The sequence below is a fragment of the Bactrocera latifrons genome, unplaced genomic scaffold, assembly GCF_001853355.1.
Source record: "Bactrocera latifrons isolate USDA-ARS-PBARC rearing strain unplaced genomic scaffold, ASM185335v1 scaffold_2, whole genome shotgun sequence".
NCBI classification, from domain to species: domain Eukaryota; kingdom Metazoa; phylum Arthropoda; class Insecta; order Diptera; family Tephritidae; genus Bactrocera; species Bactrocera latifrons.
In genome coordinates this window covers 2599997-2624403 of record NW_017535518.1, presented here as the reverse complement: position 1 = coordinate 2624403, position 24407 = coordinate 2599997, and the positions used below count along the sequence as shown (strand labels likewise).

The 24407-nt window shown below is 37.7% G+C and overlaps 1 protein-coding gene across 1 annotated transcript in view; it reads right to left on the bottom strand.

Moving 5' to 3' along the window:
- Positions 1-24407, bottom strand: part of LOC108967897 (voltage-dependent calcium channel subunit alpha-2/delta-3) — a 30519-nt gene continuing 6112 nt past the window's right edge. The window contains exons 2-13 of the mRNA XM_018931566.1: positions 7011-7092; positions 6568-6934; positions 5618-6492; positions 5379-5549; positions 3853-3930; positions 3415-3791; positions 3199-3350; positions 2610-3115; positions 2284-2526; positions 2126-2219; positions 1647-2068; positions 1-406 (exon numbers count right to left, since the gene is read on the bottom strand). Of these exons, the coding sequence (XP_018787111.1) occupies positions 299-406; positions 1647-2068; positions 2126-2219; positions 2284-2526; positions 2610-3115; positions 3199-3350; positions 3415-3791; positions 3853-3930; positions 5379-5549; positions 5618-6492; positions 6568-6934; positions 7011-7092 (3475 nt within the window). The 3' untranslated portion in view covers positions 1-298. The remainder of the gene's footprint in view (positions 407-1646; positions 2069-2125; positions 2220-2283; positions 2527-2609; positions 3116-3198; positions 3351-3414; positions 3792-3852; positions 3931-5378; positions 5550-5617; positions 6493-6567; positions 6935-7010; positions 7093-24407) is intronic.

The window sequence follows — 24407 nt, the reverse complement described above, 5'->3', positions numbered from 1 at the left end:
CTATTAATTTTTTGTTTTTAAATTTTCTAACCATTATTTTCTTTTTAGTAATGTCTTTGTTTTCTTTGGCGTTTCCGTTTAAGTCTACATGGTATTTCACATAAGAGAGAACGCTAGGAGCATTTATAGTCAATACAGTAAAGAGGATTGTGCTAAATTATTTTTGGTGACAATGCGAATTTTTCTTCTTAATTTTTACTGTTGCCATTGTTGTTGTGGTTTTTTTCATAAAAAATTTGTATTTGGTTACATACTTTCGTTCGATAGGGTAAAAAATTAAGTAAATGTTTACAAACATTTAAGTGCGTAAATAGCGCGTTAAGAAAAATAGAAATACGGTCATCAATAAATTTACAATGTCCAATCGCAGCGCTGTCGCATCGCCACAATATGTATATTTCTCCTCCTGAAAAGATATTAAGAAAAAATATATATAAATAACAAATGAAACAGAAAGAAGTAAGGAAGGGAAATAGGGGAAATTCTCCTACATTTGTGACTGCAGGTAAGGAGCAGATTCTTAACCTTACCCTGACCTCAAACGAAATTGGCATATTTGATCTCAAACTGGAGGATCATTGACGATCACTTTTTCTCTAATCATAGATTTATCGGGTTCATATAAATCGAAGAATCTTCGCCTATTAAGTCTTTTAGTAATTATAGGAATACAAAGTGGAAAATGAACTGCAAGAGGCTCCGACGAACTCTCCCATGCGCGCCGGGGGTTTACTCATTGGTCACCAACGACACGGTGGACGGGCCTTCAGTTCGGCATGTAAAACTGCACTGGACAGCTCTTGCAAACACCGAAAGACAGGCAGAAAGCTCTATGGTGGACTATAAAACTCTCGGAAATGAGAGCGTCCTTTAGACGTTTTCCAACGAGTTCCGTGGGAGGGGATTAACTGACGATTGGGCGCTGTATAAAATGGGACTTACAATATATGTACATGTCCGAATTAAGGAAGGCAAAGAGGAGTGCATGGAAAAGTTTCGGCGAAAGTTGGAAGGATGCCATGAGTCCTGAAGCCAGAGGTGAATTATCGCAGAGAACCCCTTCTTTCCCGGTTATCTTATGGAAGCAAATGGGAGGTAGGCTCTGAGCAGTGAGGATACATTTTGGGTGCTCCTTAATGCTCACTTCCTGAGCAACACCTTCTCTAGGGGGACATCTCTCGGACGCATTAAGATTGCGTGGTCTTTGCCTACCCTCTGAATGAGCGGCACTTTACCTGGGCACCAATTCGTTCAAACCTTTCAAGCCTTCATATTCAAGCTCATTATGTTCTATGGAGTCTTTATGTGCGCTCTTTAAGTCGGCTATAATTGCTTAAGCGGTGTCTACGCCAGTAAAGAAGAAAGAGTGGTAGTTCAAAAGCCATATGACATCATGTTGACTTTAATCAGTCCCTTTATTGCTTAAGCGATCTAAGGATTCTCTGGTTGATTTTTAATTACTAACTTAACTCCGACAAAAAGTGGGTTCATCTACGACATTTCGTAAAGCGACAGTCTACATTAAATTCATAAAGTGCGAGTGATTCGAAAACTAATTACATACTCTTCAAGTCCGTCACTTACTATGACACTTCCTTCCAACTTCATACATATATAGTGTACCTTACATTAACGCCTAAATTTACCTCTGGATGCTGGGTGAAACATTCCTCCAGACGCCGTCGCTCGTAGAAGCTCATATTTAATTTATAGCATGGAAACTCTATATCATATTCTAAACGTTCGGGTTCCGTGCTCAAACGCATACCTTTCGATGGCATCAAAACATTTACCACCACCAACAAAAGATTGGTATTCGGTATTTTCTTTAAATAAAATGGTCGTGAATATGGCACTTTTATTTGGTCGCTTATATCTTCGAGCGAATTCGGTTGTAAGACATAGAGTGTTGAACGCGTATCGCATGGATTATAGACCGGATCGGGTTTCTTCTTCTCAAATAACAATTTGCCATCGTCACTGATGTCTTTGTCTTTTTGCGGTTGACGTGGAAACGCATCTGGCGCCGCTTCGTAATCGTCGTCGATCTCGTCCGAATATTCCAAGACTGAAAATGTGCAATGCATAATTATAAAGAATATGAAAAGTAGGTGAGTTTACTTACATGGCGCGCCATCCGCCCACCATTTGATGCGCGCGTATTGCCAGAAAAGCTGCGCGACCAACCAGCGCCAGCCTATGCTCAACAATCTGATGGGCTGTATTTGGAAAAATTGGAAATTAGAATAGAGTTTCTTTATTTCTTGTGCCGTTGGGGCTTACGTGTAGTAGAGCCTGCGCGTCGCTGGAATCGTCGACTTCCTCGCGACATAGCGCTTGATAGTCGTAAACATTGATGGCTTGGAAGAAACCCTTCTCCACCATTGCCGCCATAACGTCACCTTGGTGTTCGCCAAAGAATTTCCCAGTATGATTGACATTTTGCGCTATCACAATGTATGCATTATTGTCTATGACGTAGCAATCTATCTCGTCGCTCGAACAGGTCTTTATGCAACCATTGCACTGGAGAACATTTGGAAGAAATTGGAATTGAATAATTCGAAAATTAATAGGTAAACAAAACAAGTTTACGATCTTCCACTTACATTATCTATCGAGGTGATATTGAAGAATCGGTCCGTCATACGCGCATGTGAAAATTGAAATCCGACCACACATGCAGGTGCCTCTCTACCGCCATCGCGTGGAAATATCGCATGCGAAGCGGTAACCATCAATTCGTTATCCTCCATTGGATCACTGGCATGCTTCACCATGTACACGAAGCTTTCAGTGCGCTCTTGATGATGCTGCAATATGGCGCTCTTGTACCAAGTCTCGTCGATCGCTGTCGTATGATAGTCGCCAAATTCACGATCATTGTCCACTTCAACCTCACCGTAAATGAATTGCCAACGTGTCAAGCCGCTCATGGTGGCCACAAAACGCAACGAACCGCCAAAGCCCTCTATAAGGCTACGTTCCTCATAAGTTGCGAATTTCCACTCACCGTAACTGGAGTTTGTAACTTTGGCATCGAAGATGAGCAGTTGCACGAGCTCCTTGTTGCAGTAGTAGGCATCCTCGTCGAGCGTTATGCGGCCGCAATTTACTATAGTGGCAACAGGGTTCACAAGTTATTTTAATTTCAACTAATAACATAAGAAGACTATAAATACAATCTGGTACACTTACGTTCATCCGTGTCATCACGATCTGAATCGTCTTCTTCATACTGTTCGGACCATTTCCAGTCGTTTTGTAACATCTTTGCAAGAAAATGGCGCAACTCAGCTTCAGGTGTTTTGAATTCATGGCCTTCCAGGTAGTGGTACTTACAATAAACCCTAAAAAGTGTTGATAAACAACTTTAGAGTTGTTCACACTTTATATTTCTGCCACCGAACTTACCAAGCGGGATGCACTTTCCAGTTGTCACCGACAAAATAGTCCGATATATTCACTTTCATATGCTTGTTCTTCATCACCTCTTCACCCACCTTAATCCAGGTTTTACCATATTCACTTGGCAATACAATGCCCAACGAAAAGGGTGTGTTCGGTAGTGGCGCAAAGAAATATTCTTGTTTCTCCTCGGATACGCGACGCATATTGTCAAAGTGAAACTTTACGCTTATATCTTTGAATTCACCTGATTGATATTGGACCATGGCACTACGCAGCTGTAGTATGGATTCGCCCGGTTGGCGTGGTTCCAAATCCTCGTAAAGGTGCTCCACTTCTGTGAAATCTATACTGTTATAATTGGGATTGAGCATACCAGTTTTCTAGTGAAAGAAGTGAGTATGTTATTACATAAATGTGTGGGGCTAAATTGTGTTAACTTACCGAAATCGGACGTAAATCTGGATGCAGCAGCATGTAACCATTATTGGAAACCACATATGAGTAGCCATTTACACCTAGCTGTAAATATAGTCGAGGAAACTCTTAATGTTTGATTAACATTTTTTTTCTTTTTTCAATAAAATATTTTCACTTCGTAAAATGTTCAATTAGCTGCAAGGTAAGCTGTTCTAACTTAATACTATCCAGTTGATAATCAAGAGTTGGAACTAAAGATTTGGGAGGACATAACTTGTCAAATTTGCAGGAAGAAAGATAGGGTAGAAACATTTAAATACTTGCTCTTCTACTGTCCACTTTAAGATAATGGTTGCCATACTTTCTATGAACCTGGTGATTTTACAACAGACATGTGTCTCAAGGTAATCTAGTTGGGGTCAAGAATATCAGCCCATTTATCTAACCTAATGAAATGAGAAGTAAAGTCCTCTCTCGACGGACAAAAAACCAAACTCTAAAAGTCACTCATTACTTCCGTAGTTTTGAGTCAACGTTACGAGTTTTCGAGAGAAAGGTTCTGCGGAAAATTTATGGTCCTTTGTGCATTAGCAACGGCGAATATCGTATTCGATGGAACCATGAGCTGTATGGGATGTACGACGACATTCATATAGTTCAGCGAATTAAAAGACAGCGGCTATGCGTCCGTATGGATGAAAACACTTCAGCCCTGAAAGTATTCCCGTCGGGGGATGCAGAGAAAGAGGAAGACTTCCACTCCTTTGGAAAGACCAGGTGGAGAAGGAGCCGGCTTCGCTCCAAATCTCCAATTGGAAGCACATTGCAAAAAGTAGAAACGACTGGGGCGCTGTTGTTAACACGCTATAACCGCTTAAGCGGTATCTATTAATATGATTTAGAAAGAACTTCTTAATTTACAGAGCTAGTTTAAAATTCCAATATTGACGGATACCAAACTGAGTCCGAAGCTGTCGTCTATCCAAAATTGGTTCGAGAAAATAGTATATAGCGGTGGTAACTGAAAAAACAGTATATGAACATTTTTTTTGGGGAATTATTCTCAGACTACTTAAGGTTTCGACACACTAGTTCTCGACTGGTTGATGAAAGTCAGGAGGAATTTAAATCAGATAATTATATTTTCAGCGGACATTACGGGTTGAATGTTGAAGACATCTAAAAAGTCCAACTCTCTAAAGTTTCAATGTTATCCTTTATTTTCATTTTACCGGCCACTGCAAGCTGAAAAGGCACTTAACTAACATGGGCCTATCATCTTGCGCCAACTGTCGGTATTGCGACAGGGACCTTGAAACCCCGGAGCACCTGCTAATCGACTACATTCCAGTCTGTAGGCGCAGGTCGAAGGCCTTTGGTCCCATGTTTCCGGATAGGGATCACATCGCCTCGCTAGCACCCAGCAAAATACTGGACTTCGTCAATATGCTGGGCCTAAGCGAGTCCCTGTGAGTTAGGAGAGGGCACAATAGACCTATGGTCGCAGTGCATTCCTCAGTTATGTATCTATCTATCTATCCTTCATTTACCTTATAAGGCAGCGTTAGTTTATCAATATCCTCAACCGGCACATCGGTGCCAGCTACACCCAGCAGACGTGCTCGCTTCGAAGAGTTCTCATTGCGGTAGGAACGATCAAAGGCTGGAACGCCCACAGCGATCATAAGCCGTGTGCCAGTATCGTTTTGGCGCGGCTCATACTGCAATGAAATAAAGACGAAATATTTTTTGGGGCTGGAATTTAGCATTATTTGTATGGCTTACATACCGTTCGATCCGTAAACGAATGCGTCCATGTCGGCGGGTGTTCCTCATTTTGCAGCACCAACGGCGTGGCTATCACATCTACATACTTCAACACCTCCTCATGCACCTCATCCAATGTCTGCACATGCGAATAGTAGCCACGATTCAAGCACGCCATCCATTGTATCTCACGCACCTTGGTCACTTCCTTGCCCAGCAGATAAGTAAATATGCGTATATTCATATTCATGGTGCCGTTCTCACCATTGCCCCAATTATATTTTTCGAAAATTTCGGTGGTATTGCCAGCAACGCCATCGGTGACAACCATTATAGCTTGATTGCAGGTGGACGTCTCGTTGCAACGGCGTTCGATATAGTATTTCTTCAGTAGCTGAAATGCTTTCTCATACGCCAACGACAGGTTCGCATAGCCCTCAGGTTTGATTTCTTCAATGGCATCATTAAACACATTGATATTCTCGGGTGTTGCCTGCACTAGAGCGTCCTTAAAGCATGGTATTATATCGTGAACCTCGGCGGAGTAATTGAAAACCGTAAAAAAATCATTATTCGAGAAAGAATCCAAAATACTGCGTATTGTAAATTTGGCAACATGATTGCGGAAACCGGTCATCGAACCCGAATTGTCCAATAGAATGACAATATCCTTGGAACAGGTGGCAGTCTCAATATACCACGAACGTTTGCGGCAATCGTAGGTGTCGGCATTCTCTGGATTGCCGCGCCGCTGCCATTGTAGGCCGGGGAAATGCCGTAGTATGCCAGTGTCGGAGCCGAAATATTGCCACGACAGCGCGGGATCTGATTTGTAGTTTTGTTTGAAAACTTCATCCAGCGTTTCAGACCACATAATAGTCTTCAACACTTCTTTACCTAAGTTATTAAGGAACGAAAACGAATTTATAAATTTTAAGAACATTTTATTTAATATTTTGTACTTGAACTTACCGCCATCAAATATATTAGATGGTACATGGACGGAACTGTGTTCTGTATCAACAGATATATTATAAAAGTGCGTATCCGGATTTAGCGTAAAATTTAGATATCTATCCTCGTATTCCATCATATCATCCAGCAGCTCTTCGGCGCGTTTGTCATCGAATTTTGAAAATTTACTCGAATAATATTGGTAATTATCCTCCGCATATGTGTAATTAAATACGAATTCTTCGTTGACTGCCTCGGCTTTTTGTTGTATGCAACGTACCGCATCCATTTTGCGCGCAAACATGCGTCCAACATTCGCTGTGATGGACTTAATGAGTTCGTTGCCATTTTTCAATTCGACGCGTGCGTTGTATTCTTTGTATTTCTATAGAGAGAACATTATACCGTTAGCAGTCCGCTAGTATTAGTTACACGCTTATAGAGTGCTAACGGGTACTTACCGCTTTAATCTCTTGAGATTTGGTCATACGTTGCGCTAATTCCCACAATTCATCGCCAAATTGCATTGCCCATTTGCCCACGCTAGAAGGAGGAGCGAAAATAATATTTGAGTAATTATGAACTTTACTATGGCCTTGATAATATACTTGATTTAACTTGCTAAATTCAACGTAAATTCAACGTTTTTTCTGATAAATTTTATGAATTTGTTTTTATATACATAGTTTGGTATTTTTGCACTGCTCGCGTGAGCACCCTTCATGTAGGCGACTGTTTCTTTATGAACGGCACTCTTTTCTCCAATGGGTTTTTCATAAAGTTAAACTTGAACATTATCTATTGACTGGTTGTCCAGTTTGTTTGGTTTGAATTAGAAAACTCGGCGCGAAATCACATTTATCTTTCAACACGTAGGTTCACATCAACTTTTATTCAATCAGTCTTTAACTTAAGTAGTAGCATTGCTTGAGAAGCATTATCGTTAACATGAATTTTGTCTAAAAATCGATTGATACATTCGTTATTTACTTTATGGAAAGTTCATATTTTTGGTTGACTGGCAAATCAACACTTGAGCGTATAGTGGATTTGAAGCCACAGACACAGTACAAAGTGCTCCCATGCCAGTGAGACAAAGAAGTGACCGCAGTTTCGAGAATATTGCTGCCACTAGCGAATCAATTGAGGAAGACCCAAATCAGTCTCTCACACGTCGTTTTTAGGCATTGGGCATCTCTGTTACGTCGTTGTGCCGAATTTTACGAAAAGATCTTGGCGCAATTCACGCAATACTTGAAGCCTTTTGACCACCAGAATCGACGTTTGTTCGTAAATTGGGCTGAAAATGTAACAATCGATTTATTAAAAACTAAGTATGGCGAACGTGTTATCTCATAAAATGCCTCAGTCAATTGGCCGCCTCGGTTGATGCCGATTTGATGCCGTTAGACTATACTCGTATCCCGTGACGCTACGTCAAGTCTATGGCCTATGCCAACAAGGCAGCAATGATTGATGAACTTAAATAGAGTTAGTGACTTTAATCTAATGGTATTTTTATAGCAAACAATCTGAAAATATTTAATAGATTGTATATAATAATAATATAAACCTTAGATTCAAACGTATTCAGATAAAACTCAACGGCTTCAAGAGAGTTTAAATGAACTGATGTTTCGATTATTATAACGAAATGGTGCTGTAATTTATCTTTGGTTGGATTCAAGCAAATGGTCTTTTGATGATGAAAGATTCCTATCCAAGGTGAAGCGAAGCCCTCACATGGTTTTTTCTTTGCAAATATTCAAAAAAATATTTTATGCAGGTCTAGTGGAAAAAAATTTAATTTGTATCTTCGATTTCAGATCTGAACTAAAAGTTTTGAGGTTGCCTGACTCAGTGTTTTTGAACACGCGTTGGGCCACAGCGAGGAGAAAGTAGGCTATATTATACAGATTTGGTTTTTGGCCGGAAATGTGTATATGGTTCTACATATTCTAGTACAATTTTGGGTTCGTCGATTCTGTTCCGAAAATTATATTCAAAAATGCACCCCACTGTGGACATCCAATTGTTAAAAACGTCCTTAAAATAATTGAAATCGGAGAGGCGGAGCGTTTCGATTGCCTGGAAATAACCATTTATCAATAAACCCTTTTAATCACTTTTAGCCATTAAGAGGGGAATTGTGTTCAGGAAAACGTCAGGCTGAACACATCAGTTGTGACTCCAACGAAGCTACGTGCGCCCTTCTTATAGTTTGGACTTGGTATCTTCTAAAGATTAGTATTGATCTATGGCAAAAAAAAAAAAAAAAATGCTCTCGCCGTTTTTGCCCATAGGGACGCTGGTTACTGTTAGAGAGGCATTATGAAATTATTTTAATGCTAGCAAATTATCATACAAATTGGTGTATATTTTAGCTAAATCAGTTAAGTCTAACTAGAGACCTTGCACCATATATGGAACCTTTTGTTAGGCTCACTGATTAAGAGCGCTGTTGATGTCATCATAAAAGGGTATAAAGGGAGACGGAGTTATATAGAAGCTTACGCAAGTTAGGAAAGTATGACTAAAGCAGCTCACGACTTCCGGTCTTAGACCAAGCATCCTCTGGGTAGCCAAAAACCATCAGTTTGAACGCGAGCTAAAAATAAAAGGCGAAACATCCACTTCCCAGGGTTGTGGGCTTGGGACCCGCCACTTAATAAACATTACTAATGAGAAGAACAGAAAGTCCTCTGATGAGTTAAAATAATTCGAGTTGCAGATCTTTAACGAGCGGGTGCAATCTTCTAAACGAGTGTACATCTGGGCTCGTATGCCGATGATATTGATATCATTGCTCTCAACATTCAGATAAGAAAGCGAAGCAAATCGGTCTGCAGGTGAACGAGGGCAAGGCGAAATATCTCTTGTCATCCAGCAAAGAGTCGTCACTCTCGCGACTTGGCTTCCATGTTACTTTTGACACTCATAATTTCGAGGTCGTAGATAATTTCGTCTATCAATATCAGTCTTGAAGTCCAACGCAGAATAACAGGTGGTACTTTGGATTGCATTGGCAATTGAGAAGTAAAGTCCTCTTTAGACGAACAAATACCAAACTCTTTTTTCTTGTCGCGCTATATAATGTAGAAGCATGAACGATGGCAACATCTCATGAGTCGACGTTAGGAGTTTTCAAAAGAATGGTTCTACGAAATATTGATGGTCCATTGAGGGCGCAGAAAGATCAGGTGGAGAAAAACCTGGTACACTTGAAATCTCAAATTCGCGCCAAAGAGCGAAAAGGAAGAACGACTGGCGCATTGTTGTAAACGCTAAAACCGTATACGCGGTATAAAAAGATATTTCTCTTAAATTTAAGGGGTAGTTTGTATGCCAACTATATATTATAGTAGTCCGGTCTTAATCTAAGATTACAGTGTTGCCCTGGATAGTAATCCATGCCAATTCAAATAAAACAAGTTTCTCCATACGGACTTGATTTTGATAGGTCTGTATGTAGACGAACTATACGTTATAGTGTTCCGATATCAGAGATTGGTATAATTAAGTGGCTTTTTGGAAAGAGGAGTATGTTAGTGAAATTTCTGATCAATATCTCAAAACCACGTTGCACTAGCTTTACAAGCAGGTGCACAGACATGGCTAAATCGTCTCAGCGCGACAGGCTGATCATTTTTACACTTCTTACGGTCTTCGTGGCATAATAATGGATATAGGATATAATGAAGGGTATATATATACTAAACAGATGGCGCTGTTCAATATATAATATGCGATTTTATTTAAAAAATTTAGACCTAAATTGCAGATATAATTCAAAAGTTAAGACGACGCTTGAGTGTCAATTCCTATCTTGAATACTTTTTACATGACAACATTTGTGTTCTCACCAATAATGTTCATCTATCATAAATATAACGATGAGCGATCTATAGTACACCAAATACCATCACTTTACACACATTAGCTTCAAAAGTCCCTAACAGTACTCTAAATAAGTGTGACTTCCAAATTAAATATGCATTGCTGTCAAATAAGAACGTTAATAAATGCTGCAGTGTCGAACAAATGTACTGACAACTTTCGACCGAGTGAAGATAATGAAAAGCCCAATATTATTATAAGTGGCAACAATACATTTGACGAAGGACAAGGAGAGTGCAAAGTGCAAACAATTTACATGCATTGCAAAGCTAGTGCCACTATATGCCCCATGTCACACATGTATGTACATAATTGAAGACAATTTGAGCAGGCATGTGTAAGTGTGTTTGCCTATGTGTGATTCTGCCAACACCCGCACACAAAAGAGCACTTGCAGACACGTCTGCCGCAACAGCCGCGGGCAAGCAAACACGTCAAATAGGCACACAAAAGCCAGCTGCTCCGCAAGTCGGCAAGTCGGCAGCAACGTGGCAAACGCAAATAAAAGCCCCGCGGTGGGTATATGTACTATATGTATTATATAACATATGTATGTATGTGAGCATACGTTTGACACAGGCGAATAAAGTTGCATGCATATACATATGCACACACATACAAACCCATACAAATGCAGTGGAGAAAGACAGAAAAAAGCTGATAATGAAAATATGTATATGTATGTATGTATGTATATTTAGGTGTTTATGAGCACACTGGGACATGCCGTTATGCTGCTGGCGTCGCACTGACGACATGTCCCAACCGCTGTGCAGAATAAATGATGGTGCAGACATTGTTGAGAAAATCAAGTTAGCAGTGGAGCACAGAGTACCAGTCAGCTGATCACAGCCAACAGCTGTTATTTGTTTACAAACAAAAAATCCGTTAATAAAAAGTTGCTGATAAAATGGCACATAAGCACAGTTGATGAATACAAAGGTAATGCCGAAAGCGTAGAAGCGCAAAATGTGAAGATAAAATGAGAGCGTGTTGGTGACAATTGTACAGAGAGTTTGGGCATGCAGAGCGCGCACCAGCGCCGTATAGCTAATGCGTGCGCAAATAAATGGCAATCAACAAGTGTGTTGTGTTGAGGTCATATTTGCGTGCTCTAAAGTGCTTCCATGCTGTTTTATTGCGTTATTGCCTTGCATATACTTTCGTTGCTTTTGCACATTTTCTTTGCAATCGTTTCGGCAGACATTTTCGTGTTTTGAATCCCATTTGTTGTGCGCTCGCTCTCCAGTTTGCTCGCTCCTTCTGCTTTTTATCTACCTCAATCTCTCTCTCTCTCTCTCTAAGTAATGAGCACACCGCTGCGTATACGCAACATTAGTTATATGCTTTGTTTTAATTCCAACAATTTATCCGTTGTTCATTTAGGCATTTCATTTGTATTTAAACTGACGTTTGCCATACACCAACAACAACAACAAAATAATACATACATTTAAACATAATTGAAGCAAGCCACAAAAACAAAATAATATTTGCGTGGCTATTCATAAATCGACGAGGAAACAAAAACAGGTTATATATGTATGTATGTATTAAGTAATATGTTTGTGAATATGTATTATACGTATTCATGATATATATTTGTAGGTATATACCTATGTTCCAGCCGTACATATGGCGTCAGCTCTTTTGTAACCAATACATAAACATATGCAAATATGAATTTTATCAGCTGCTCGATTTATGACTTTATTATTGTGTACTTGCTTATCACCTGCCCATATAATAAAGTAATAGTTGATTATATTAATTTTTCGTATTGCTAATCGTTTGTTTACAAGCAATATACATTTAATAAAGTGGTATTTTATTATCGAATATTTATTATATTGACCCTGGTCAATCAAAAATTATAAAAACAATAAAGCGCTTTGGCTCAAGTACTATACTTATCCTTTTTTTAGGTTATATTATATTTTTAGATTTTTTTTTATAGATATTTCCTTTATTTATTATAATTTTGTTATTTTCGGAATCGTTTCGTCCACACCAAACCAGTATCTTATCACAACTAATACTGTTTGCGTTTATTTTTGTAACTTTTTTTAGCATTTGTCGTTGAAAGTGAAGCGTCTGCCATTTTTATGTATGTGGATAATCATTATTCGTTCTATGACAGGAGATATTTCGTAGTATCAGTGGCTAAACATCTGGATGACCACCGGATCAAATGCAACGACTGCATAATTGGTTTGCTACCATGAGTCTAGGAAGGCTCCAGGCAAAATAAAGAAAAGATATCGCTCACCATAGGCGAATGTGAGATTACTTCACAGACACAGTTCCGGTATCTTGGTGTAATAGTGGACTCAGACTCAAGTTTAAGAAACACTTGGAAAATACGAAATTAAAATCAAATAAAATCCATAATGCCATCTTTCAGCCCACGATTTATAATAGCTAAGGTATTAAATTCAGTTATACTGTATAGGCTCCAATATAGAAACAGGCGGTAGACATAAAATCATATGCTGGACCAATTAACGCAGTGCAAAGGATTTCTGCAATACGCGTGACGTAGATATTAGACAGTATGGCACCGATTGACTTCCAGGAAGACGAATTCGTGCGAATATATAATGTAGCTTATCAGAAACGAGTATCATAGCAAAAACAGAGGAGAAAAAGCATCGTAATGTGATCGGTGGACCCACCGACTTGGTCCGGACACACATTCGTGAATAGATAGACAATACGCGGACCTGGATTTCCATCTGACCCCAATACACAGTGGCCACGGATGTTTTAAAAGCTAGCTATTCAAATATCATCATGGTTTAGTTCATACTGTCCGACATGTATAGAAGGCTCCGAATACGTACTCCTTTATTGCCCTCCGTTTTCAATTATAAGGGAAAAACTGAAAACCACACTTGAAGGTAGTTTCACTGTTGAAATTTGACTGAACTTATGTGCGAGTCTTCTGTAAAATGGAAAGCTGTCAGTGAAGCGGCAGCTCTTATTATGAGAAGACATTTACAAAAGATTAGATATGGCTCAAGCAGCTCACGACTTCCGGTCACTGACCAAGTATCCTCTGGGTAGCCCAAGAACATCCGTCTGAAGCCAAGCTCATGTGAGAAGGCGAAACATCTCCTCAAGAGGGTTCGCTGAGACCCGCCCTGTAAAAACACAGTACCAATGAAAACTAGAGCATCCTCAACATTGCGTATAAGGTTCTATCGAGCGTATTGTGTGGAAGATTAAAGACCACTGTCAACAAACTGAATGGACCTTATCAGTGTGACTTTAGAACTGGAAAATCAACAACTGACCAAATGTTCATCAATCGCCAAATCTTGGAAAAGACCTGTGAAAAGGGGACCGGCACACACCACCTCTTCGTCCATTTTAAAGCTGCTTTTGACGCCACGATGTCTGAATTTTGTATCCCCGTAAAACTAATACGGCTGTCTAAAATGACGTCGAGCAACACAAAAACCGGGAAGGATCTCTCCACTATACTATACATTCTCTATTCACCTTTACAGCTCGAATAATTTTATTCAGGAGTAGATTGAAGATGTAGGCTTGCCTCAAACCTCGTTTGGTATCGATCGGCTTGGGGGGGGGTCTTCTCCGATCTTGATTGAGCTTTTGGTATTACTCAACGTCAGTTTACAAGGCCGTATTATTTTTGCGTTGATACTAAATTCAGTCGATCCTATTGGGCACATAGTGAATATTTGGACAGTTGTTGATTTTCCAACCCCAAAGCCACTTTGATATGGTCCAATCAGTTTGCTGACGGTCAGCTTTAATCTTTCGCTCAGTACGCTCGATCGATCTTAAATGCGATGTAAAATAAAAAACATGCACTGCTCCTTTAAAACAATTGCACGAATTGCTTATATTGGAGCGCAATAATTCATGCAATCGCATTTTGTCATACACTTTAAACTCAAAGTACTTGAATCGAATATACAATCCATTTAATTACATACTTGTATTTGTTGATTAAAATTCACTTTCATTTAAAATCATTCAATTTTGAAGATATTAATGTTCAAATTCTCAGAAATGAGGAAGCCATATAATTCAATCATAAATCTTTCGAAGACAAAATCAAATATTTTAATCGACAAACGTTTAAAATGCAACTAAAAATAGAACACACTGGCAACAGACGGCTAACGAAATAGTGCAAACAAACAGCTATATATATTTATATGGGAGCATTAGTGCGGGTCGATTTTTGGAGGATATGCAAAATTAAAGAAAAAAATAAGTTTTACAACTGTTATTGATTTTGAGAATTGCATCGAAAAGTCGATTTTTATTTTGCATATATAATATATAGAATTTACATTAATTTAGGAATATTCAAATCTCCGACAATTTAATGTTGGTCCGATAATAGCTGCGGCGATATGACTGTAAGAATTTTTTTAGTTACTGTAATAAACTACCGAAAGTTTAAAATAGTTCGAAGTCCGTGAGGAACGCTTCTCCAAAACAGCTGAACCCATCACTTCGAATATTTCGACAAGCTTTTTTAATATATTTGTCAGGTAATAGGATTTTAGAAAACATTGGGTAGTCGAAAAAGTATTTCCGTATTTCTACTTTGCCATTCTTCCGCTAGACTATTCCATCAGTGTAAAACTTTTCTGTTTCCTCGACGAAAAACTGCGACAATGTAATTTCCACAGACTTCTCTTGAAGCCAACTTTACTCTATTAAGGGCGTTCTGCATTGACCGAAACAAATGGTAGTCCGATGGTGCAAGGTCAAGGCTATATGGCATCAATTCTGGATTTGCGACCATTTGTTACCATTCGCTTCATTTCGGTTCGATTTCATTTCGTTTCAACAAAGAATCTCAGGCAACTCATGTGGTGCCCAAACATCGAAATTCTTTTTGTAGTCAACCTTTTTTAAACGATTTAAAACCATTTGATGATGAATGTTAAGTTTCTTAGCGATGTCATGGCCAATTTCATTGGTGACTTGCGTGGCATTCTTCCCTTATTTTATACGAAACTTTCAAAATATAGCGAATTTATTCATTATTTTCACTAATTTATGAATAGTCGTAATTTTTTTTCAACTTCTCCCACTTTTTTTTTGGTTAAATGAAGCTTAAAAACCATACTTCCAACACTATATGGTATGACACAATGTTATTGGTAGATATACGACTGCCACTACATCTACTGACAAAATACGAAAAGACTTTTTTGACTACCAATATTTGTTTTAAACATATTTATCCTCTTTCTGAAGCTTTAAAAATTATATAAAAAATTAAATGAAATGAAATCTGCTCGCCACTAGGTTTGACCTCTAAGGAAACTGCAAGGCTGGTCTATTGCCTTTTGCTTGATTGGCTGTAGTTTAGCACGAATGTATGCAAGATAAACCCTTTTTAAACACGCGTCTAACAAAAGCACATACATAACTCATATTTAACAATTTATTTACACACACATATACACATATATACATACACATGACAGCGCAACAAAATTGCATTTTGCAAAATGGTGCACATTTAATTGAATTTCAATTGAAATCAAATAACTAAAGCGGTAATGGTTACTCATACGCCACACACCACCCCACACACTCGAGTACACTCGCAAACACACACAAGCGAACTCAATTAGCGTTATTACCAACACTGGCAGACAAGAAAAGAGTTGTCAGCGTTGTATGACAGTCGTGATGTAAACTCTTGGCAGTTGCGATATTTTATATTTCTACAATTGATGACACCTCTTTCATTCATTTAAGTGCACAAATGGAGCAGAGCAAAACTCGTATGCGAGATACTGAAAGCGTGCGCTTGTACGGCACCACACCTGCTCCACATGCACACACATCCATAAATAAGGTATGCAGCAGTCGCACAAAATCTATAACGGCATAAATTGCTGTATGTCAAGCGGACAGCGCGGCACACGTCGTTTGTGTTTATGTCTGTAAGTGTGACGTCATAGCGGTAACCCTTTTCACTGGTTTTGTATAATAAATAAATTAAATTCTTTTTTGATTCATGTTCATGCATTTCGCTTAAAGCCACATCAATCACTCAGGCATTCAATCAATCAATGATGATTATTTACACTTGAGTGTGCAAAGTTTGTCAGCTTGTTAGTTTGTTAGGTTGTCAATGTGAGCCTTACACTATGCTTATATACATGTAATATGCCGTGCGCCGGCAATTTTGTCACTCGCAAAATGCTATTTGTCTATAAATATAGCAGATGATTGTCTTTTATCGATCCATGATGCCCGTTTTGAGTTATTTTGAAAATGAAGAAATACTAGAGAAAAGTGCATAACTCGTAAACTGCATGTTTTGGACTTATTTATGCCAATAAGGATGGACTTCGAAACGGAACACCTTCGGGTATCGCAAAGCAGCAAAACTGGTCAATGCTAGACTAAGCTAACCTAACGTTTGTAATAAAGTGTTAAGAACCTGTGCAAAGTGGTCTCGAAAATAGCTGCTTCATCGAATTATTGGAAACCGCTAGCAGCGTTTCGATATTGAGAAACTACAAGTTAAATATCATGTCCTTCACGAGCTACCAACCTCACCCTCATTTGAACATTATATGTATCGTGCATTGTGGCATGCAGCAAGTCAGTCGCAAATTTTATCCTTTTAGTTTTATTGGTGCTTTTGTGTAAACATGCAATCTAAAGTAGATTCCAACGATAAAATTTATGTACCAGTTGAACAACATGCCATGCCACTGTTGTTGGAAAAGCTGAAAAGTAATTCACGTTAAGTGAGAGTGAATATTTGACATGGCCTGCTAAATTTAAGCATAAATACAGCAGTGTCACGCAAAAATTCATAAGTACGAGTGCTTTTTATTCGGAATTTAAAGAAGTTCTACAGCCCTTATTGGAAGGAATCTATAAAGAAGCTGAGAAGTTCTAAGCTTTTTGCGGCTTGCGGAACGTTTGAAGGTATAAGAAGACGTAATATGTCATCATTTCAAAAGAGTGATTCTTTTCAGTTTTTTGAGTGTATCCGTTTAGTTTTGATTATTGTATAATATTCTATACTCCATTACAAAAGTATTTTTTGTCTTATGAATCAAAACTAATTTATAGTAATAGATACTTAAAAATTATTTTTCGTTCTAATGTGGTTGAGCTTAGCGGAATGTGTCTCAACAGTGCAGAACTCTATAGAACTTCGAAAATAAATTAAGAAACTATATTTTGAATGAAAAAGTTTCATAGGATTTTATCCTTGTTTTTTTTTTTTTGTGTGCATTGCCTTCATTACTATGAAATTCATATAAGGTTTAGTGACTTTAAAGCTGAGAGCTTAGACTATATGATAATAATAATGTAATTGACTTCTCTTTACACCTTTTTTTAAGAACGCTGTTTTGTGAACTCCCGATTTCAAATATAGCTCCGTTATAGCTTTGTGTTCGGATCCATTTTTCCGGTCTAATACTGATCCGATATAGTCCCTATATAAGGTATGGTTTTAAAGCTGAGAGCTTAAGTTCATGACAATTACAGTATAAATGTCTTTGATTCTTTTTCTTAGGTCTTTTTTTAAAAACACTGTTTTGTGAACTCAGAAGATGTACTTTCTCAACAGTTTTCTTTTGACAGATCACGCGAGAGTCTTGTCAAGTTGTTTTGTTAAGTTTGTTCCATATTGTATGGCATTTCACTACGGAAGGACTTACGCCGGAAAAACGTTTACAAATCGTTCAACTTTTAGGAAAATTCACGTTCTGTAAAGATTGTGATTCGTGCGTTTCGTACAACTTATGGTCAACAAAATCAGCTAACTGAGCGTATTATTCGGAACATCATCACCCAGTTTGAGACCCAGCATTGATTGTTGAACATGAAGACCGTGCTAAGTAGATTCGGCGCCGTTTGCAGCAACTGGGACTGACGTATGGAACGACTTGGCGCATTTTACGTTGAGATCTTAAATTGAAAGCGCACGAAATACAGCTTGTGGAAGAACCGAAGACGCTCGACCCTTCCAAAGAGCATCGCTTCGCTCTATAAGCTCTTGATATGTTAAAAGAAGATCCGAGGTTTTTGAGTAAAATTTTGTTCAGCGATGAGAATCCATTTCTGGCTCAATGAGTATGCAAACAAACAGAATTTCCGCATTTCGGACGAAGAGCAGCCTAAAGAGATTCAAAAGCTAACGTTTCATTCAGAAAAAACAACGGTTTGGTATGGTTCGTGAGACGGTGGAATCATCGGCAAATATCGCCCTGATAACCGACTATTTGATACCTGCAATTGAAGCTCGTGATTTCAGCGACATTCGGTTTTAACAAGACTGTGCCGTACGAAGTGGGATCGATCAATAGATTTATTGAGAGAACACTTTGGGGAGCAGATAATTTCACGTTTCGGGCTGATCGATTAGTCAGCAACGTCGTGTGATATCGCACCGTTAGACTTTTTCATTCGGGTTTGATTCAGGCCTTGCAGCTGAAGAGCCTGGTGAAATTTCACTCTAAAGTTATAAATAATTAATCGAATAATATTATATAATTATAACATCATTACCGTTTTTATACACTAAACAGGGTATATTTGTCACGAAGTTAGTAACACCCAGAAGAAAGCGTCGGAGACCCTATAAAATATATACATATATATGATCAGTATGGTATGAGTTATTGTTCATAGCAATAATGTAATATTGGAAGAAATTGTTCAGATCGGTTAGCTATAGCATATAGCTGCCATACAAACTGAATGATCGGAATGAAGGGCTTGTATGGAAAGCGAATCTACAAAAAATTCTGTTCATACTCTGTTATATATCCGTCAAAAATAACATAGTAGAATAATATGCATTTTTTATCTAGAACTCTTTAGAACAGTATACAAGTAAAAATTATGTGTGAAAGGTCTGATATGATATCTAAAATATCACAAGTGATCGCTTAAACAAGTTTTGACTTAAAAGATAACAACAACATTTCATAATATGTATGAAAATAGCAAGATCATCAAATAAATTATTTCAGTAATTTTTTCTCATCATCTTGAATGACTTTGTACTCAACAGAAAACTTAAAGACAAGTATACAATGGCATTTCTTTCAGTCATAACCACAATTCGGCACAGCTTATCTCTAAATATTTTTCCCCTTACTTGCGTAAATTCCATTAGAATATTTTCTACAAGAGCATACATACATACATGTAAAGTACGTTTAAGTGCTGGTATGTACATTTTTGCCACATTCCGTCGCATAAATTTAAAATCCTTTCGGTTGAAATGTTTTACACATTTTTGTTATTATTGATTTTCTGGCGCACTTTATCGATGCGACTGTCTTTTGGCATTTTAAGGTGAACGTACACATACTCTACAACAGATGCCAGTAGCATGTGTATCTATGAATTTGTCAGCACATAGCTATATACAGGCATACACACATGGAACCATACATGTCTACATAAATACATAGATCTACGTGCACATATACACACACAAAGAAAACTTTATGCATGTGCTACAATTTGAACGAACACCAACGTGAATGCTGTGCGCGCGGCAAAGGTGTTGCGAGAAGGTAATTTGACGGATTTGTGTAGTAAAATCTTATTTTGTGGCCAGTCAAGCGTTTACGGTAATAATTTCTTTGCGGCTACGATTTTGTAAAAGGCACTTATATCCAATTGGGTTTTGAACTCTTACCCGCAATCGTGCGTGTAAGCTTAAAAGTGTTCGTTTTCATATAGTATATGGCATAAAAGTTCAAATATTTTGAGGAAAAAATTTGCTATCATAGAATCGGCAAAAGGCAGAACAAAAGGTATTATGGTGGGGCTTCCACATATAAAACGTGACAGATAAAAACGCAATAAAGCGAAGCATTGCTGAGCAAAAAAGGGAAAATGAAAAGTGTTTCGTTATAAGTCTTAAATAAATTATAAGTATATATATATTTACTGGCTTATATATATATATATATATATTTACAGAATTCAGTATAAAAGGATTTTTTCTAAAGCCTTCCAGCTTTTTATTGCCAACTTTCTGCATAAATTTTTAACTGTTTGTTTTAAACCCTTTTGGTTGCGTCCAAATAATAATGATTTCAAGAGGTAATAAACTCGCTTCAGTGATCCCTAATAAAATTTTCTGTTTAAAATAAGATGCCGTAGGAAGTTAATTTAAAATTTCTTGTTAAAGAAAAGAATAAAAGAAGGTTTGTTACAGGGTTTATCCGGAAAGTAATAGGACTGATTTTCTTCCACGGCGACTGTACTTCGAAAGTGCGCGCACGGACTAGATTCGGTAGAGGGCACCTGTCTCCGAGCACCTGGAGAGTCAGGACAAACACTTTAACGCGTCGTGTTTCAGTGAGTGGTGCAAGCCGAAAATTTAGGCTTCGTTAGAGCAGAGGTACGTGGTTAAATCTCTGTGTGAAACTCGGTAAATCTGCGGTAGAGACGTTTGATATGATCAAGCAGGCTTACCCAGATGTTGCAAGAAGTGATGTGAAAAGGGAACAATGAGCAAATCCAAAGTGAAAACGATGCATATTGTCTTTTTTGTTCCTCTTGTACAAATCGTCAACGCCAAGCTACCTAACCAAGGTCGGCATCCCAATGCTTTCACAGCGGTCCTACAATCCATATGAGGCACCTTGAACTTCTTTGTTTCCTTGACTGAAAAGGTCAATGAAAGTGAAGTATTTTAAGATGACAATCTCCCCTGTCTCCCCAAGCAGCATGCACCTCGCCTCTCAAGGCTATTCCGGAGTATGCTTTCTGTGATGCTTTCAATACTTGAAAATCGCGCTGGTAGCGCTGCATCGACGCAGAAGGAGCCTATTTTGAAAGTTTTTAAAGAATTGGAATGATTGGTTCAATACATTTTTTTTTTTAAATCGACTGACTTTCCGGACAAATCCTGTTGATTAAACATAAATACTATAATGAGCAAAAAATAATAAGACTTTGGTCATAATTCTAACGTTCTTAATTTATTCTTCAAAATCAATTTCCGGAATAGCCTTCAAAGCGCGAAGCGATTCATGTCTAATATCTTCAATTAACTCAAAACGGTCTCCCCGGATCGATCATTTGAGAGTCCTGAACAGGATTTCGTTAATTTCTACACTCGGCTCTATCAGGAAATATTTTCTAGTATACTTTAGATAAAGTTTTCACGATAATGTTCTAAATTATCTCTGATTTCCTACTTTTCTTTTTGCTTCTGTTTTTGAATCTGTCGATCAGGTTCGTATATTGCATCGGAGCTAGAGTCTCTGATATCTGATTTCTTACTTCCTTTTCAAGTCTCTAGCTTCAGCTTGCCAAAATCTTGATGCGAGACTTCCGTCAATACTTTCTGCCGTTTAGTTGTCAGATTTCAGTCCTTAAGCCCAAAACAGATCTTCTGCAGATATTAGTGTTTCCTTATTTTTGTTCACTCATCGTTGGTCTAATATCAAGCTTGATGTACCATTAATTGAACATCTCGATCCATCGGATCTTCTGTTATTGTATCTGGCAATCAGGTATGAATATAGTGTCAGAGTTAGAGTGTCTGCTTTTTTTTCCCCTTCTTCTTCTATAAATGAGGTGGGATAACGATATATTTAGCTTCAGCTGTGCTGGAAATAGTAGCGAGTTTTCGAAGTATCGAGATTTTATTACTTTTTTCTTTTTATTGAGCAAATTTGAAACATCTGCCGAACTAGCGATATTTTTCGACTTCATTTCAACTTTATCATGAAAATTCAAGTTCTGTAAAGAAAGTGTTCCGTGCACATTGTTCAACTTGTGGTCAATATAAACCCAGCATTTATTTTTGGATAATATTCGAATGGACCACGTCTTGCACGCGTTGAAGAAAATATAGCAGCCGTAGCCGACAGTGTACACAACGAACACGTAGACCGTGGACAGTCGATTCGGCGCGGTTTGCAGCAACTCGGATTGTCGTATGGAAGGGTTTGACGAATTTTACGTCGCGATCTTAAATTGAAAGCATACAAAATACAGTTTGTGCAAGAACTGAAAACGGTCGACCTTCTCAAGCGACATGGCTTCTCTCTAGGGGTTCTTGAAAAGTTCCAAGAAAGTCCGACGTTTTCTAGCCAAATTCTTTTCAGCAATGAGACCCATTTTTCACTCAATGGGTATGTAAACAAACGAAAATTGTCGCATTCAATACGAAGAGCAACATGAAAAGATTCAAGAGCTGCCATTTCGTCCAGAAAAAACAACGGTTTGGTGTAGTGGTGGCATCATCGGTCCATATTTCTTCATAAATCCATGGATTTATTGAAAGAACACTTCGGCGAGCAGATAATGTCACGCTTTGGGCCAGTCGACTGACCAAGATCGTGTGATATCACACTGTTAGACTTTTTCCTGTGATGATATATAAAGTCTAAAATCCATGTGGACAAGCCCGCTTTGATGCAGGTCTTGTCATTTGCCATTTACCAGTTACCAGTAGACTCGATGAATGGACCGCTTGAGACGACACTTGAGAAAAATTATTTTACTGTGTTTGTAGAAAGTCACATAATTTTAAGGGTAATTTAAGAATATATTAGAAGAAACAAATTAAAAATTTCAAAAATGCAGTTTCGAGCAAAACGTGTTTCAAGATAAACTAATGGAGCTGAACAACGCCGTAAACTATTTGAGAAAGCGATTTCAAGATTTGTGTGTGTTATTTTTAAATGTATAGACTAATGAAATATGAAAAAAAAAGCAAAAATTATTTTTTTCTTTATTTCATATTAGATGAGCTGTTCAAAGCGACTAGCAGTCTAATCTATTACTAGCTATATTATAACATACATAGTTTTTGATACAAATTTCAGTATACATAAAAACATAATTTTAAATAAAAAGAATACTCAAATTGGCTTTTGCTTGCGATCTGCATGAAAATTGTTGCGAAAAATGTTGTTGAACATTTTATTTATGTATACGAAGCCACATGTGCACATCTCTTAAGTAAATACTGTTTATTACATTCTTTACTTTATTCGCATTTTATACGCGACTGCAAGCAATTTTCCCAGAATTTTCGCCAATATTGACAATGACGCTGTCATTACCGAAATGAAAGGCACGTAATTTAAGTGAAATTCATGCAAATAAACATATACACACATGCACACACATGATTATATTACTGTTGATGTATTAATTGTAATTAAATTTTAGATTTTTGCAAATTTATGGAAAATTAAAGGAGGAAAAAATATTATTAAAATAAAAAAAAATATTAATGAAAAATATATCTGTAAAACATTCTAAAATGTAATACTTAAATATTTTTAAAAATTTCTCCCAACTCAAAATCAAATCTCAGGCTTATTTACACTTCACCTATGTTTTCTAATTGTTAACTACATAATTTCCTCTCTACTAATGCTCTCATTAACACATAACAAAAATATATGTAAATATGTCTCACCTATTTTGGTATGCAAATGCTTAGTGTAAACTTGGCTTAAGGCAACATAAAAAGTCTTATTTGGTTTTGCGGCCTATACCATTTTACTACGAATTTTACTACTGAACTTACACTGTTATGTTAATTTAATGAGAATAATAAAAACCGCCATAATGCCACTTAATATTGTGTGTGTGTGTGTGTCTATGTGCTTAAATAGGCAAATTAGTGTCAAAGTATATACAACGACACACACACAGCTTGCTGTATGAGGGCGGGTCAGCTGCAGTGAAATTAACTGGTTATAAATAACTTAATTTTACAACTAGTGTAAACCGCAAGCCAAAGTAGTCAGTCAATTGCCTTTTACAGCACAGTTTCTTGGGTATTCGGTGTAATATATTTCATTAGCAACAATTTTAACGTGGATAATTTTCGATTCAAATTTAAATTCAATTTAAAAAATGAAAAATGTTGTAAACGTTTTTTTAGATTTGCTTACATTTTTTTTTTGTAAATTAACAATTTAAAATTTTTTATAAATTTA